The 19107-nt window shown below is 39.6% G+C and overlaps 1 protein-coding gene across 1 annotated transcript in view; it reads left to right on the top strand.

Moving 5' to 3' along the window:
• Nucleotides 1-5396: 5396 nt before the first annotated feature.
• Nucleotides 5397-19107, top strand: part of LOC307167260 (NLR family CARD domain-containing protein 3-like) — a gene marked incomplete at both ends in the record, with an annotated part of 36735 nt that continues 23024 nt past the window's right edge. The window contains 6 exons of the mRNA XM_079886248.1: nt 5397-5478; nt 8195-8291; nt 8556-8669; nt 12442-14166; nt 16271-16342; nt 16830-17003. Of these exons, the coding sequence (XP_079742374.1) occupies nt 5397-5478; nt 8195-8291; nt 8556-8669; nt 12442-14166; nt 16271-16342; nt 16830-17003 (2264 nt within the window). The remainder of the gene's footprint in view (nt 5479-8194; nt 8292-8555; nt 8670-12441; nt 14167-16270; nt 16343-16829; nt 17004-19107) is intronic.

Genomic DNA, 19107 nt, shown 5'->3' with positions numbered 1-19107 from the left:
ATAAGCCTTAACAATTGTGTTCAGTCATGACTTCAGTCGATCAGCAGGTGTCGCCATAAGCCTTAACAATTGTGTTCAGTCATGGCTCTAATCGATCAGCAGGAGTCGCCATAAGCCTTAACAATTGTGTTCAGTCATGACTTCAGTCGATCAGCAGGTGTCGCCATAAGCCTTAACAATTGTGTTTAGTCATGGCTCTAATCAATCAGCATGTGTCACCATAAGCCTTAACAATTGTGTTTAGTCATGGCTCTAATCGATCAGCAGGTGTCACCATAAGCCTTAACAATTGTGTTTAGTCATGGCTCTAATCGATCAGCAGGAGTCGCCATAAGCCTTAACAATTGTGTTCAGTCATGACTTCAGTCGATCAGCAGGTGTCGCCATAAGCCTTAACAATTGTGTTTAGTCATGGCTCTAATCGATCAGCATGTGTCGCCATAAGCCTTAACAATTGTGTTCAGTCATGGCTCTAATCGATCAGCATGTGTCACCATAAGCCTTAACAATTGTGTTTAGTCATGGCTCTAATCGATCAGCATGTGTCGCCATAAGCCTTAACAATTGTGTTCAGTCATGGCTCTAATCGATCAGCAGGTGTCGCCATAAGCCTTAACAATTGTGTTTAGTCATGACTCCAGTCGATCAGCAGGTGTCACCATAAGCCTTAACAATTGTGTTTAGTCATGGCTCTAATCGATCAGCAGGTGTCGCCATAAGCCTTAACAATTGTGTTCAGTCATGGCTCTAATCGATCAGCAGGTGTCGCCATAAGCCTTAACAATTGTGTTCAGTCATGGCTCTAATCGATCAGCAGGAGTCGCCATAAGCCTTAACAATTGTGTTCAGTCATGACTTCAGTCGATCAGCAGGTGTCGCCATAAGCCTTAACAATTGTGTTTAGTCATGACTCTAATCGATCAGCAGGTGTCGCCATAAGCCTTAACAATTGTGTTTAGTCATGGCTCTAATCGATCAGCAGGAGTCGCCATAAGCCTTAACAATTGTGTTCAGTCATGACTTCAGTCGATCAGCAGGTGTCACCATAAGCCTTAACAATTGTGTTCAGTCATGGCTCTAATCGATCAGCAGGAGTCGCCATAAGCCTTAACAATTGTGTTCAGTCATGACTTCAGTCGATCAGCAGGTGTCACCATAAGCCTTAACAATTGTGTTTAGTCATGGCTCTAATTGATCAGCAGGTGTCACCATAAGCCTTAACAATTGTGTTTAGTCATGACTCTAATCGATCAGCAGGTGTCGCCATAAGCCTTAACAATTGTGTTTAGTCATGGCTCTAATCGATCAGCATGTGTCACCATAAGCCTTAACAATTGTGTTCAGTCATGACTCTAATCGATCAGCAGGTGTCGCCATAAGCCTTAACAATTGTGTTTAGTCATGGCTCTAATCGATCAGCAGGTGTCGCCATAAGCCTTAACAATTGTGTTTAGTCATGACTCCAGTCGATCAGCAGGTGTCGCCATAAGCCTTAACAATTGTGTTTAGTCATGGCTCTAATCGATCAGCAGGTGTCGCCATAAGCCTTAACAATTGTGTTTAGTCATGACTTCAGTTGATCAGCAGGAGTCGCCATAAGCCTTAACAATTGTGTTTAGTCATGACTTCAGTTGATCAGCAGGTGTCGCCATAAGCCTTAACAATTGTGTTTAGTCATGGCTCTAATCGATCAGCAGGTGTCGCCATAAGCCTTAACAATTGTGTTTAGTCATGACTTCAGTTGATCAGCAGGTGTCGCCATAAGCCTTAACAATTGTGTTTAGTCATGACTTCAGTTGATCAGCAGGAGTCGCCATAAGCCTTAACAATTGTGTTCAGTCATGGCTCTAATCGATCAGCAGGAGTCGCCATAAGCCTTAACAATTGTGTTTAGTCATGGCTCTAATCGATCAGCAGGAGTCGCCATAAGCCTTAACAATTGTGTTTAGTCATGGCTTCAGTCGATCAGCATGTGTCGCCATAAGCCTTAACAATTGTGTTTAGTCATGGCTCTAATCGATCAGCAGGTGTCGCCATAAGCCTTAACAATTGTGTTTAGTCATGGCTCTAATCGATCAGCATGTGTCACCATAAGCCTTAACAATTGTGTTTAGTCATGGCTTCAGTCGATCAGCATGTGTCGCCATAAGCCTTAACAATTGTGTTTAGTCATGGCTCTAATCGATCAGCAGGTGTCGCCATAAGCCTTAACAATTGTGTTTAGTCATGGCTCTAATCGATCAGCATGTGTCACCATAAGCCTTAACAATTGTGTTTAGTCATGGCTTCAGTCGATCAGCATGTGTCGCCATAAGCCTTAACAATTGTGTTTAGTCATGGCTCTAATCGATCAGCAGGTGTCGCCATAAGCCTTAACAATTGTGTTTAGTCATGGCTCTAATCGATCAGCATGTGTCGCCATAAGCCTTAACAATTGTGTTTAGTCATGACTCCAGTCGATCAGCATGTGTCGCCATAAGCCTTAACAATTGTGTTTAGTCATGACTCTAATCGATCAGCAGGAGTCGCCGTAAGCCTTAACAATTGTGTTTAGTCATGGCTCTAATCGATCAGCATGTGTCGCCATAAGCCTTAACAATTGTGTTTAGTCATGACTCCAGTCGATCAGCAGGTGTCGCCATAAGCCTTAACAATTGTGTTTAGTCATGGCTCTAATCGATCAGCATGTGTCACCATAAGCCTTAACAATTGTGTTTAGTCATGACTCCAGTCGATCAGCATGTGTCGCCATAAGCCTAAACAATTGTGTTTAGTCATGACTCTAATCGATCAGCAGGAGTCGCCGTAAGCCTTAACAATTGTGTTTAGTCATGACTCTAATCGATCAGCAGGTGTCGCCATAAGCCTTAACAATTGTGTTTAGTCATGGCTCTAATTGATCAGCAGGTGTCACCATAAGCCTTAACAATTGTGTTCAGTCATGACTCTAATCGATCAGCAGGAGTCGCCATAAGCCTTAACAATTGTGTTTAGTCATGACTCCAGTCGATCAGCAGGAGTCGCCATAAGCCTTAACAATTGTGTTTAGTCATGGCTCTAATCGATCAGCATGTGTCGCCATAAGCCTTAACAATTGTGTTCAGTCATGACTCTAATCGATCAGCAGGTGTCGCCATAAGCCTTAACAATTGTGTTTAGTCATGGCTCTAATCGATCAGCATGTGTCGCCATAAGCCTTAACAATTGTGTTTAGTCATGGCTCTAATCGATCAGCATGTGTCGCCATAAGCCTTAACAATTGTGTTTAGTCATGGCTCTAATTGATCAGCAGGTGTCGCCGTAAGCCTTAACAATTGTGTTTAGTCATGACTCTAATCGATCAGCAGGTGTCGCCATAAGCCTTAACAATTGTGTTTAGTCATGGCTCTAATCGATCAGCATGTGTCGCCATAAGCCTTAACAATTGTGTTTAGTCATGGCTCTAATCGATCAGCATGTGTCGCCATAAGCCTTAACAATTGTGTTTAGTCATGGCTCTAATCGATCAGCAGGAGTCGCCGTAAGCCTTAACAATTGTGTTTAGTCATGACTCCAGTCGATCAGCAGGAGTCGCCATAAGCCTTAACAATTGTGTTTAGTCATGGCTCTAATCGATCAGCAGGTGTCGCCATAAGCCTTAACAATTGTGTTTAGTCATGGCTCTAATCGATCAGCATGTGTCGCCATAAGCCTTAACAATTGTGTTTAGTCATGGCTCTAATTGATCAGCAGGTGTCACCATAAGCCTTAACAATTGTGTTCAGTCATGACTCTAATCGATCAGCAGGAGTTGCCATAAGCCTTAACAATTGTGTTTAGTCATGACTCTAATCGATCAGCAGGTGTCGCCATAAGCCTTAACAATTGTGTTTAGTCATGGCTCTAATTGATCAGCAGGTGTCACCATAAGCCTTAACAATTGTGTTCAGTCATGACTCTAATCGATCAGCAGGAGTCGCCATAAGCCTTAACAATTGTGTTTAGTCATGACTCTAATCGATCAGCAGGTGTCGCCATAAGCCTTAACAATTGTGTTCAGTCATGACTCTAATCGATCAGCAGGTGGCGCCATAAGCCTTAACAATTGCCCTAGGAAGGTTGTGACTCTTCAGTCTGATGTTCAGGGTCATTGTCTTGCTGCTGTGGTTAATATTGAAGGTAATTTTCTTATTTTAGTTCATGTTTATGGTTATAATAGTAGTAGGCAAAACAAGTTTTTATTTTCTATATTTTCTTTCCTGTATTTTAAAGAGTATATATATGTTTTGATTTGTGAACATGAATAAGAATTTTTCCACAGGATTCATGTGATTTTCAGGGACTGATGCTGTTCTGTGTTTATTTTCTCTCTCCTGTCAGAGTAGATCATACTGAATCCAGAAAAACATGTTAGACTACATACTCTTTTCTGAACACAAAGTTCAGTTCAACTGAAGGTGTTTTTCAGGCTGTGCCGTGAAGGAGAAAACATGATATATTAACGAAGAACAAACGTCAAGACAGTAAGTACTTTCATGAAATATTTCAGTGCACTGGGACACATGGATCATATTTGCTTTTAAGGTGAAGTGAATGAGTGAAATTAAATATGACTTGGTATATAATAATATGATAAAATATTAATAAAAAATAATAATGGACTTATATGTAGTAATACAGATATTATAAATCCATCTACACGTGACTGTGTGTGTGTAATGCAGTGGATCTAAACAAAACTGAAGAATAAACAAAAGGAAAAAATATATGGTAAAAAAATTATCACACAAAAAAAAAAAACCTTTATAACAAAAAAAAAAAAACTTTAGCTTGTGAGGTTCTCTCAAAGTCCTGATCCAACGTTCTTTCAGTGACATCAATAGAAAGTTCATAAGTTATTAGGTCTTTAATAATGTTCTCAAAGCATTAGCACATTAGAATTAGAATTAGAATTCTAATAAGCATTAGAATCTGTGGAGAAAGTGGGAAACAGGATTCGTTTATCTTCGGAACACAAATTAAAGGGCATATTGCAGGTTTTTTTTCTTCAAAATTCATATATAACCTTGTATGAAAATACCATATGAAAAGGTAATGCAGGATTAAAAATTGTATTGCAAGACATAAGGGCACAAATTTAGTAGAAAACGTGACAGTTTCCTTGACCATGTTGAAAAAACTTTTTTTTTTCTCAACATTGCGTCATATTACGTCATGAGAGGGAGTCGTTTGCCGGGCTCTGCGTACTTCGCTCAGAGCAGACTTGGCAGTTCCTCATGAATTCCCTGCTACTAAAACAAAGAAGAGCTGCTGCTGGCAGAGTAGAGTGGTATTCAGTAGAAGCGGTCATGATTCAGTGTGTTTTTGGTGGTTATTGTATTTCAATTAATCATCGTCGTGGTAAATTATTGTGAATTATGGCCTGTCACTGTCAGGACATCGAGGTCCACAAGTTTCTGAACAAGAAAAAGGATGGTGCTATCCTCCCTTCGTGCCTGGGTGCGTTTTGTGCAGGGTAAGAGACGGGACTTCACTTCTGCATCTGCTTTGAAAAATGCGGTAGTGTATAGCGTTCACTATAGACCGGATGATTAAAATCCCGGCGATATGATGGAGTTATATGACACAATCACAGCTCCTTCATCGTGTCGCCCGGTCCATCGTCAGCATGTGGTTCGGCCGCCGGCTGGAAACATGATGCTCATTGCTCACGGATCCGTAAGCGTCCAATACTAGCTTTGCTATTGCCTTATATATGATAATAATCTGTACAATATTGTGAATATCTGAGCGTAGTGTTATACATATCGTCGGCTAATGTGAAAATATCTATAAACACTGTTCTCTCACTAAGACACCTGCCCTGTTCTCCTCACACCACAACTCAATGTGTCTCCTCTGACTTTTGTTTTGTCTAATCCTGGCCTGTCCTGCTCTTGGCCGCTTAGCAGGCTCATAATTATATGGCTGAGGTCCATAATACGAGTAAACATTTAGGCAACAATTTCCTCAGCGTCCGAACTGTCATTGCGATCCATTGCTTTCCTATTGTTTACTTTGACTGCACTCCCTCCCGTTATGTCACTTCCTGTTTGGCGGTTTTCAAATGCAGAAGTAAAATTTTTCTCACAAAAACGACTCCAGAAGCCTAAATAGCGTTTTATAAGCATATGTTTATATTTAAAATTAAAGTTCCTACATTATTTTTCTATACATTGGCTCACTGTGTACTCACCTGCAATATGCCCTTTAAGATCATTTTAAAGGTATTAAACTACTTTTGGCGCTCTAGCAGTTAATAAAAAAACTGTTGCGTCTTGCGGAAGAACATTATAGCCGGATCTACTTCACTCTGTTCATGTATATGACGAGTCACGCAGGTACTGTGCTACTCCGCAGCGGTTTAAAATAGTCCGAATATAAACATGTATTATAGGCGTACCATAGTGATTTAGGATAATACAAAAACACAGGTAGGAAGATGGATTCATGATGTACTCACTCATTGTATACATTTTATGAATTTTGAACAAAAAAAGTTACATGGTAAGTGTACCTCTACATTTTAAGCAGGTAAAATACCAATACGATACGGAAAAACAGAGCATCAAAGTGTTTAATCAAAACGTTTACGCAGGAATTTCCTTTTATCTTTATGATGTTTGATGATTTGAGATCATGTATCTTGTAAAAGTTTTATCAAGGTGAGTGTTCATGTGTTTGACATCCTCATATTAATATGAATCTCTGAAGGATATTTTACATGATTGTTTATATGAAACCCTTTTAATAAAGGGTTTCTTTCACTTCAGTGTTTCTTTTGTGTGTCATGATGTCTGATTCTTGGAGTTTAACAGCATACACTCACCTAAAGGATTATTAGGAACACCTGTTCAATTTCTCATTAATGCAATTATCTAATCAACCAATCACATGGCAGTTGCTTCAACGCATTTAGGGGTGTGGTCCTGGTCAAGACAATCTCCTGAACTCCAAACTGAATGTCAGAATGGGAAAGAAAGGTGATTTAAGCAATTTTGAGCGTGGCATGGTTGTTGGTGCCAGACGGGCCGGTCTGAGTATTTCACAATCTGCTTAGTTACTGGGATTTTCACGCACAACCATTTCTAGGGTTTACAAAGAATGGTGTGAAAAGGGAAAAACATCCAATATGTGGCAGTCCTGTGGGCGAAAATGCCTTGTTGATGCTAGAGGTCAGAGGAGAATGGGCCGACTGATTCAAGCTGATAGAAGAGCAACTTTGACTGAAATAACCACTTGTTACAACCGAGGTATGCAGCAAAGCATTTGTGAAGCCACAACACGCACAACCTTGAGGCGAATGGGCTACAACAGCAGAAGACCCCACCGGGTACCACTCATCTCCACTACAAATAGGAAAAAGAGGCTACAATTTGCACGAGCTCACCAAAATTGGACAGTTGAAGACTGGAAAAATGTTGCCTGGTCTGATGAGTCTCGATTTCTGTTGAGACATTCAGATGGTAGAGTCAGAATTTGGCGTAAACAGAATGAGAACATGGATCCATCATGCCTTGTTACCACTGTGCAGGCTGGTGGTGGTGGTGTAATGGTGTGGGGGATGTTTTCTTGGCACACTTTAGGCCCCTTAGTGCCAATTGGGCATCGTTTAAATGCCACGGACTACCTGAGCATTGTTTCTGACCATGTCCATCCCTTTATGACCACCATGTACCCATCCTCTGATGGCTACTTCCAGCAGGATAATGCACCATGTCACAAAGCTCGAATCATTTCAAATTGGTTTCTTGAACATGACAATGAGTTCACTGTACTAAAATGGCCCCCACAGTCACCAGATCTCAACCCAATAGAGCATCTTTGGGATGTGGTGGAACGGGAGCTTCGTGCCCTGGATGTGCATCCCACAAATCTCCATCAACTGCAAGATGCTATCCTATCAATATGGGCCAACATTTCTAAAGAATGCTTTCAGCACCTTGTTGAATCAATGCCACGTAGAATTAAGGCAGTTCTGAAGGCGAAAGGGGGTCAAACACAGTATTAGTATGGTGTTCCTAATAATCCTTTAGGTGAGTGTATGTGTAAACATGAGCTTGAGTTAACGCAGTCACATGATCCTTTTCTCCCACACTCCAGATATGTTCTGCTAAATTATGAATGTTGTTCAATTTAATCATTTAATTTAGTGTGTGAATGTTTCTTCATCCAGAGTCAGTGGAGGAGATCAAACTCATCAGATTCTCCTGTATCTTCATCATGGCTGATTCACAAGGACCCAGAGATGGAGATTTTCCTCCAGGACGCAGGTACTTTCAACAAACACTGTTAAATATTGTATTAATATTGTTACATCACAGAGAAAAAAAAAAAAAAAAAAAAAAAAATATATATATATATATATATATATATATATATATATATATATATATATACTGTATATATATTTTTTTTTTTTAAACTAACATGATTTTTTTTATGAAATATGAATGTGTTTATATTAATATGGTTCCAATCATAAAGAATGAACACAGTAATCTAAATGATTAAACTGAATCTTTTCTCTGTTCCAGTTCAGTCCAGCAGAAGAGCTCAAACCCAGAGTTCAGCTGTGTGTCTATGAAGAGTTACTGGTCTATGGATTCGCCAATAGAATTGAAGAGTGGAGACACACAGTCTGATCTCAGGTATATCATTTCTGTGTTATGCTTATAGTATTTGATATTTTATGAAATTATTATTAATATACAGCAACAATTATTTTATATGAAAAAGTTAATGTATTTTATTGACAAAATATTTTAGTTTGTCTTGTATACTTTTTTGATTAGATCAGATAACATTTTAATCTGTCATATTATATGGTCATGTTACAATGTGCCCCACCTATGGGGAATGTTGTCACATTTCACTTCCATTCTTTCAGGGGAAATAAAGAAAAAAGTATACACTGAATTAATGAAACGAAACCACATAATTGTACTAGACTTGTGTGAAATTAATGGGGAAAAATAAATACTCTAAACCCCAGTGGATTTACACAAACTGAAAAAAAGTGTTAGGTTGTGCCCCGCTCTCCCCTATCATTTCTATAAAAGTTATAGTTAAAAGCAACATTTATCAGTCAGTCAGTCTGTTACTAGCAATGACATCAAGTAAATGTAAATTGATATTTTATTCCACCTTTATACAATGTAATAGGTGTAAAATTAATCAGATTATTCTAACTGCTGGTTCAGAAAGTTTGTTGAAGTTCGTTTGGTTTGTTGAAAGCTTGTCTCAGTTACCAGCTGGTGTGCCCATGTTGACCACCAGAGGGCACTCTTTTTATCTGACCTTTGCCACTCAGCCATGAACTCCAGTTCCCATAATTCTTTGCCTGGACTCATCATTAATCATTGCATTTTCACACAAAGACAAAACATTTGCAAAACACGCTGAGTTATAGACGTTAAAGCAAATGTGTAAAAACACTCCCTGGTGTTTCCTAAGACAGAAGATTCCAGTGAAAGTGCACAACATTTATAAGTCTGTATACTTTTTATTTTATTTAGTTTGAAAACTAGTTCAGTCCAGCAGAAGACTATGTGTGTCTATGAAGAGTAACTGCTCTATGGATACGCCAGAAGAGTTTAAGAGTGGAAACAAACAGTCTGATCTCAGGTGTATAATTTGTATAAAAGTTATGCTTATAGTATTTGATGAAATTGTTAATATACAGAAGTGTAATGAGTTTCAATCCTGCAAGTTTCAGTCTATTGATGATGATCATTGTGCTCGTGTGTAAAGCTCTATGTATTGTATTGTTAAAGGTAGGGTATGGGATTTGCAAAACGGCCGGCAGATTTTGAAAATACACAACTCAAATGGTCCTACCTTCTTTCCTCCAACACTGGCCCTGACTCCACCCATCCATGTGGAGGGAGGGGGGAGGGGTATGGTACGACCGTTTGATTGACAAACTTACTGTCCAATGATTCTAGGTGGTCTTGGAAATGATTGGCTGGAGTTTTTCGAGTCATGCCCGTTCCACATATGATTAAATTGCTTAATTTTCATTTCAGTGCTTCTAACTCAGTGGCTGTAAGTGGGTTAGGAATAGGATTTCAAGTGATTTTGAAAAAATGGACAAAAAAAGAGAATGACATACCCCACCTTTAATACATTCACACACTGTAAAAGCTGTTGGTCTGTTACTCAGTTAATGACACAAATACATCAATATCAGTGTGTCTGATTCTTTACCCTCTTCATTCTGATTTAAGGTCAAATCTTCTATCCAGACCAGTTAAAAACAAAACTGTGTACAAGCCTGTGATTAAACCACAAGACTTTAATGAAAGCATGTATCCTTGTTTCAGGTAAAATGCAGGACTTTTGTTGTTGATGTTTAATTTTAGATGCTGCAATTCACATCACCGACACTCAAACACATGTTTAATAATTTAAACATTTCAGAAACCTAAGGGACCGTTCGGTATTTATGGAAGGGGCCACCGGAGGAAAATAGGGGAGGGTCATGTCTTTTTATTCTTTGTTGAGGGGAGGGTCATCCAACTTTTTTTAGTCTAGGGGGAGGGTCACCCAACTTTTATATTCATGAAAACAGCAACATTTCAAAGTGGCTTGTTTGGTGCTATTTTTTTCCATTTAGCTCCATGTTGATCTCGTGTTTTCAGCCCCCCTTCGATATCAGATGGGTCTGACCCAACAAAAATCCAGTTTGGCGCTGTTTGACAGTACGCGCGCACTTCAGTACGCGCTCAGAAAAAGTGCATCATGTCTGAACAGAATGCCAATGAAATGTTTACCCGGCAAAGCTTTAAAGCACGAGCAAATAATGAACTTTTGTGATTGCGAATAAGTGCACAGTGTCCTGTGAGTGTAACTCTACCGCTGCATTAACATGTGTGATGTGAATGTACGTCGAGTTTTACAGTAGGACTGAGGCGCCAGAACTGCTGATAGAATGTGCGCTGTAGCGCGATACTACCATATTTTAGTTTCCATTCTTATTTTGTTTCCACGATGTGTAAGATGTAGGGCTACCACATCTTTAAATTACTATTAGTATTATTTAAGTTAACATAATAAAATACGTAGACCTACACCACAAAAACTAGCTGAGGATAAATTCGTTAAAATTGGGCGATTCCAGTGTTATGGACGTGACATTTGCAGTCAAAACTTGAAATATAAATTCTCAGAAAATGCATTTAATACCAATATTTTGAAACGTCTGAAAGGAGTCAAGACATTAGAAAAATATCAGTCTACACATGCGTTTTATATTTAATATGAGGGAAATACAAATCTTTAACTTTTAGGTGGCAAAATATTTTTTAGTAATTCTATAAATTACACTGCAAACCAAAAGATATATACCCACCGGATGAATAAAGATCGGCCTCCACAGGATATAAAATATTATTTTTATTTTATTTTTCGTGTTCGCATTTATGTGAAAAAAAAATAAAAATAAATGTTACGGGCATGACAGTTCTCCATTACGGACATGACTGCTCTGAAAGCGACTTAAAAAAATTCACAGAGACCTCAAACAGAAAGCACAAAGCCTTTCTTTAAAGTGAATTTCGTTTTTTTATTAATTGTATCTTAATTTTAATCAATGTTTCATCTGGATTTGAAGTAAATATAGAAAATAGATAATCATGACACGGAGGCGCGGGCGAGTGAACTGGACTCTTGTCTCATAAATGAACCAAAACTCAGCGTAAGGTATGCTACTTGCCTCACAGACCTGAGAAATATATAGAAAGCTTGAAATGTCTACTTTTAAACAGAACAATTCAAAACGAAGGAAAACAGACTGCTTTCTGCTTATGAAATGTGCATTTCTCTCTGGCGCGTTCTGAGAAGATCGCGACGCATCGTCAACTTCATCTTTGCAGTCAACACAGAAAACACTTGTTTATTAATAAACAATTAAAATGTCTCCTTGCTATATTTGACATATTAATAATCATTACTTTTGCCGGTTCTTTGTGACAGCTTTTAGATGCTTTGTTGGCAGCGCCACCCACATGTTGAACGCGTCACACCGCGTGAGCAAAAATCGTAATACGAACCGAATCGTAGGTTTGGTCTATCGTTACAGATGAGAAAGCAAGAGTTTATGGTTTTAAAAAAACAAAACAATGGCTATCTGAACATCTTTGCCAACGCAAACCAGTACAGAAGTAGGCTAATCAATAAATTATCGGGGAGGGTCATGCCTTTTTTCACAATCATTTTGGAGGGTCATAGAAAAATGTATTGCTGGCGAAGGGAGGGTCATGTCTTTTTTGACAACAGATCTCAAAACTCCTCCGGTGGCCCCTTAAATAAAAAATGAACAGTCCCTAATGATGTTCTGTGTCCCATAATACAGCACATGTTTTAATTCATGGCTATTTACTTCTCTGACTTGTGTAATAATGTGGTATTTTAATTTTACAGCCATGACTCTAAACCTGCTGAAGTCCTCAACACATTGAGATCAAATCTGAGACAGAAGTTTGAGTGTTTGTATGAGGGAATATCAAAGCAGGGAAACCCAACACTTCTGAATGATATCTACACAGAGCTCTACATCACAGAGAGTGGAAGTGGAGAGATCAATAATGAGCATGAGGTGAGACAGATTGAGATACAGTCCAGGAGAGCAGAAACTGAGGACACACCGATCAAATGCAGTGACATCTTTAGACCTTTACCTGGACAAGACAAACCCATCAGAACTGTGCTGACAAAGGGAGTCGCTGGCATTGGAAAAACAGTCTCTGTGCAGAAGTTCATCCTGGACTGGGCTGAAGGGAAAGAGAATCAGGACGTCCAGCCCATATTTCCACTTGCTTTCAGAGAGCTCAATTTGATGAAGGACAAAACACTCAGTCTTTCAGATCTTCTTCATCTCTTTTTACCTGAAACCAAAGAAATGGACATATCCAGTGATGAGTATAAAGTGTTGTTCATCTTTGATGGTCTGGATGAGTGTCGTCTGTCTCTGGATTTTCAGAGCGATGTGAGGTTGTGTGATGTGACTCAATCAGCCTCAGTGGACGAGCTGCTGACGAACCTCATTGTGGGGAATCTGCTTCCCTCTGCTCTCATCTGGATCACCTCCAGACCAGCAGCAGCGGATCTCGTCCCCTCTGAGTGTGTCCATCGAGTGACACTGGTACGAGGCTTCAGTGACACACAGAAGGAGGAATACTTCAGGAAGAGAATCAGTGATCAGAGTCTGGCCGACAGTATCATCTCACACCTGAAGTCATCAAGGAGCCTCTTTATTATGTGCAACATCCCAGTGTTCTGCTGGATCTCAGCCACTGTTCTAGAGAAGATGTTGAGTGAAGCAGAGAGTGGAGAGATTCCCAAGACTCTCACTCAAATGTACACACACTTCCTGATCATTCAGACCAACATCAAACATGAGAAGGACTATGAGAAGAAAGTGAAAGATGAAGACATGATTGTCAAACTGGGGAAACTGGCTTATCGGCAGCTTGTGAAAGGCAACCTGATCTTCTATGAGGAAGACCTGAGAGAGTGTGGCATTGATGTGGCAGAAGCATCAGTTTACTCAGGATTGTGCACTCAGATCTTCAGAGAGGAGTTGGGCTTGTATCAGGGGAAAGTCTTCTGCTTTGTTCATCTGAGCATTCAGGAACATCTAGCAGCTCTATATGTGCATCTCTCCTTTATCAACAATAACATCAATGTGTTTGACCAGATTACCAAACCAACTAATGGTGACAAAGTTTCCCTATCTGATCTCCATCAGAGAGCTGTGGATGAGGCTTTAGACAGTAAAAATGGGCATCTGGACCTTTTCCTTCGTTTCCTTCTGGGTCTGTCAGTGAAGTCTAATCAGAGTCTCTTAAAAGAACTAAAGACACAGACAGCAAACAGCTCTCACAACAATGAGAAAACGGTTGACTATATTAAAGAAAAGATCAGTGGGAATCCCTCTCCAGATAAATACATCAATCTGTTTCACTGTCTGAATGAACTGGGTGATCTTTCTCTAGTGAACGAAGCTGAACCTCATACGTATGGAGGATTACGTGCTGTGAAACTCTCCTCGTCTCAGTGGTCAGCTTTAGTTTTTGTGTTGTTGTCCTCAGAGGAGACACTGCAGGAATTTAACCTGAACAGATTAATTGGAGACAGAAATGATCAGTAAGTAACATTATGAACAAAGAGAAACTTAGAGATCAGAGTTAAATATTAAATTATTAAATAATTTATTAACATATTAAATTATTGTTGTTATTATTAGGGTACTTTTATCATTAAGTAAATATTACAGTTTATTACAGTAATTTCATAGTGCATCACTGCATAACTGATGTGCTGTGAGGATAAAAGATTGGATTAGCTTGCTTCTCATTTCCAAGACAACTTGTTTAACACAAAATACTTAGTGATTCATGAAAATATGCATTTTTTCACTATGGGCCACAAGAGAAGTATTAAGAAAATAAATTAGATTAATGTCTCATCATCAGTCTTCTTTATCACCAGTTGCTCGCAAAATTATGGAAAATGATTCACATTTCGTGCGGGTCATTTCTCGTAACAATAAAACAAAGTAAATTATAAAAACACTTTTTTTCCTTTCACAAGGAATACCTGTGAACAATGATCAGATGATTAACCAATGACAAGATACATGGCAGGATCACATGACAAACAGGGAATCGCATGACAAGACACAGAAACAAGAAACAAGAAACAAAACCCAAAACGTGACATAGCCCCCCCTCTATGGGCGGCTCAATGCCCAAAAAAATAAAAAAACAATAGTTCACTCCACCACCCTCACAAAGTGTGTGAGGGTGGTGGAGTGGAGGCGATCTTGGGGGAGGGATGGAGGGCCAGGCCTGTGCAGGGGAACAGGACCAGGACATGGCACTGGTGGGCCTGGGCCGTGGAGCATGGGCGGACCTGGCAGTGCAGGAAGCCTGTACAGAGCCGGCAGTGCAGAGGACCAGGGCAGAGCCGGCAGTGCAGGGGACCAGGGCAGAGCCAGCAACGCAGGAAGCCAGTGCGGTGCCGGCATAGCAATGGGCCAGGGCGGCGCCAACAGTTCAGGGGGCCAGGGCGGCACGGCTTCTGAGGCCTTAATCAGGTACCTACTGCCCCTCCCCAAAATTTTCTTGGGGCGAGACTCTGGCGTGGCAGCGGCCATCTCAGGACGAGACTCTGGCATGACGCTCGGCAGGCATGACGTGAACAGTCTCTGGCTTGGCAGGCTTGATGTGAAGCTAAGGCTTGGCAGGACTGACGTGAAGCTCAGGCTCAGCAGGGCTGACGTGAAGCTCCTGCTGAGAGGATACTGTGGGTTTGCGGGGCTCCTCATCTGCAAAGCCCACAGTAAATGACGAGCCAATCAACAAAAGAGCAAAGTCCATATACTGCACCACAGTGCAGTGAGGGGTATTGGCAGGCATGAGGTAGTAAATATGCTCATCAAGTCCATGGTGGAACATGTCCTTTAAAACACCATCACCAAAATCCACCCCATGGCAAAGTTCATAAAACTCCCTCACGTAATCCTCAATTGGACGGTCACCTTGGCTGGGGCGGAAGAGATAAATTGCTGGGTCCATGTTTGGTCGAGTATTCTGTAATGATTTCCACTGATGGCAAGTTTGTTGAGAACCCAAGCACAACTTTTATTCCAAAACATGATCAAACATAAAGCAAAGGCATGACGAGGAACATGAACATGAACAATACAATAGTGGTTACAGGAAACATTCAATACTCGACAAAGACACAGGGCAAACATGAGGGCTTAAATACACAGAGTAAATACAAGACAAGGAACACCTGTGAACAATGATCAGACGATTAACCAATGACATGGCAGGATCACATGACAAACAGGAAATCACATGACAAGCCACAGAAACATGACAATGACAAGAACAAGAAACAAAACCCAAAATGTGACAGTTGTAGTGTAAATACAGACTAATAGACCTGCCACAGCAACATTGACAAGAAAAAGAAAAAGAAATCTGTGTTGGCTGAATATGAGGCTTCTACAGTTATAGATACTAAAACAACTTTTTCACGTCCTTTATAAAGCAGTGTTTAATTAAAATAATATTTGAGGGTATTTAGGAAGGTATAATGTATTATTTATTTGTGATATGAATTTGTATTTGTGATATGAATATTATTATTATTATTATTATTATCATTATTATTGTTGTTAGCATTCATAATTATTATTTATTTATTAATACTTATTTACTTATTTATTTTCAATTAGTGTAACACAAAACACTGGAGATGAAGTTCTTCAGAAGCTGCTGCCTGTGGTTACAGCAACTAGATCAGCTCTGTAAGTAACACTGAGAACAAGCATCACTGTTAAAACTTTATAACATTTCTTACTTAAACATTATATATTGTAGAGTCATTATATAGTCACACTTCAGCTTTTAAACCCTCTACCTATCTGACCTGATTTGTGATCTACTTCACCGTTTTTTATGATATTTGTGTGAGAAATTTATTTTCAAATATATGCATTTATAATGTATGTATATAAACATTTATATTTAGACTTGTTTATATACATTTTTAATTTAATTTAAATGTTAATACATTTATATTTAGGGAAAAACAGATGTATTCAATGTATTCCATTTTATCAGTTTTATATAATCTTTCTCCCCCACATAGAGACATAATCTCTCAGAATAAGTTAAACTTACTGATATATTGAATGAATTGTTTAAAGAAATATTGCACAAATTATAAACACAATTAAGAAAAACAAAGATTTTGATCTGAGAGAGTGAAGAGTGTGTCATTGTTCTCTATAGGTTGTATGATTGTGGTTTCACAGATGAAGGTTGTGCTGCTCTGGCTTCAGCTCTGAGATCAAACCCCTCACACCTGAGACAACTGCATCTGTCTGAGAATAAACTAGGAGACTCAGGGGTGAAGCTGCTCTCTGCTGGACTGGAGAATCCTCACTGTAAACTGGAGATACTGTGGTAAGATCACACATGACTCTCACATGAAACTGTTACTGTGAATTCATAAAGTATAATCAAAATGGAACAAAATGCAGGCGAAATAACTATTATTACATTTATTACATGCAAAGCTATTTAAAACAACATGATCAAATTAATTTCACGTCTGTTCATATGATGTAAGATAATTAATATTTTTCAGTTTGAATCATTTGGTCTGTTTCTGCTGCTGTGAGTTCATGTGTTTGATCTGTAAATGATTGAACACATAAGCTATTCCTCATTAAGGTGATACTGCAGTACTGATAGTCACACTGAAAAACACACTTTGACATCTTGATATACATTTAGCACCCTTTACTTTAAACACAATCTCAGCACAGTCAGGATTAACACAGTCCATTCATTTTAATTTTAGGAGAAAAATGGATACTGTAGAGATTTTTTTTTCCAGGTTTAAAATCTACCTCATGTCAGTGTCACAGATTTTGACATGGAGAAACACTATAAAACATCGATGACACGTCAGTGTCTGTATTATTAATGAGACTGCGTGTTCTTATCCTATGAGTAGACATTTCTGTTACTTATTCATGACAGCACATGGTGTTTTCTTATGACAGACGCTTCAAACTGCAAAATCACACAGTAGTTTAGAGAGGCGTTCATGGGTTAGCTTCTGTGCCTTCAGCAAGCGCTCTCTGTATACTGTCCCTGTCTATTTATTGTTGTCTGTCATTGCAAGCACAATATCTCAGAAAGACATATATATATATAGCGAGCAAGCAAGCATATATATATATATATATATATATATATATATATATACACTCACCTAAAGGATTATTAGGAACACCTGTTCAATTTCTCATTAATGCAATTATCTAATCAACCAATCACATGGCAGTTGCTTCAATGCATTTAGGGGTGTGGTCCTGGTCAAGACAATCTCCTGAACTCCAAACTGAATGTCAGAATGGGAAAGAAAGGTGATTTAAGCAATTTTGAGCGTGTTGTTGGTGCCAGACGGGCCGGTCTGAGTATTTCACAATCTGCTCAGTTACTGGGATTTTCACGCACAACCTTTCTAAGGTTTACAAAGAATGGTGTGAAAAGGGAAAAACATCCAGTATGCGGCAGTCCTGTGGGCGAAATGCCTTGTTGATGCTAGAGGTCAGAGGGAATGGGCCGACTGATTCAAGCTGATAGAAAAGCAACTTTGACTGAAATAACCACTCGTTACAACCGAGGTATGCAGCAAAGCATTTGTGAAGCCACAACACGCACAACCTTGAGGCAGATGGGCTACAACAGCAGAAGACCCCACCGGGTACCACTCATCTCCACTACAAATAGAAAAAAGAGGCTACAATTTGCACGAGCTCACCAAAATTGGACAGTTGAAGACTGGAAAAATGTTGCCTGGTCTGATGAGTCTCGATTTCTGTTGAGACATTCAGATGGTAGAGTCAGAATTTGGCGTAAACAGAATGAGAACATGGATCCATCATGCCTTGTTACCACTGTGCAGGCTGGTGGTGGTGGTGTAATGGTGTGGGGGATGTTTTCTTGGCACACTTTAGGCCCCTTAGTGCCAATTGGGCATCGTTTAAATGCCACGGCCTACCTGAGCATTGTTTCTGACCATGTCCATCCCTTTATGACCACCATGTACCCATCCTCTGATGGCTACTTCCAGCAGGATAATGCACCATGTCACAAAGCTCGAATCATTTCAAATTGGTTTCTTGAACATGACAATGAGTTCACTGTACTAAAATGGCCCCCACAGTCACCAGATCTCAACCCAATAGAGCATCTTTGGGATGTGGTGGAACAGGAGGTTCGTGCCCTGGATGTGCATCCCACAAATCTCCATCAACTGCAAGATGCTATCCTATCAATATGGGCCAACATTTCTTAAGAATGCTTTCAGCACCTTGTTGAATCAATTAAGGCAGTTCTGAAGGCGAAAGGGGGTTAAACACAGTATTAGTATAGTGTTCCTAATAATCCTTTAAGTGAGTGTATATCCCTGCCCTCGTTATGTCACAGGTTGGGACACACATCAGCTTTGTGTTGCTTGTTTGGGAGTGGAGCATGCCCAGTCAGTTCTCGAGGG

Source organism: Squalius cephalus (genome assembly GCF_949319135.1).
Source record: "Squalius cephalus genome assembly, chromosome: 11".
Classification (NCBI taxonomy): domain Eukaryota; kingdom Metazoa; phylum Chordata; class Actinopteri; order Cypriniformes; family Leuciscidae; genus Squalius; species Squalius cephalus.
Note: the sequence above shows the minus strand (reverse complement) of the source record. Positions and strands in the feature narration are given on the sequence as shown.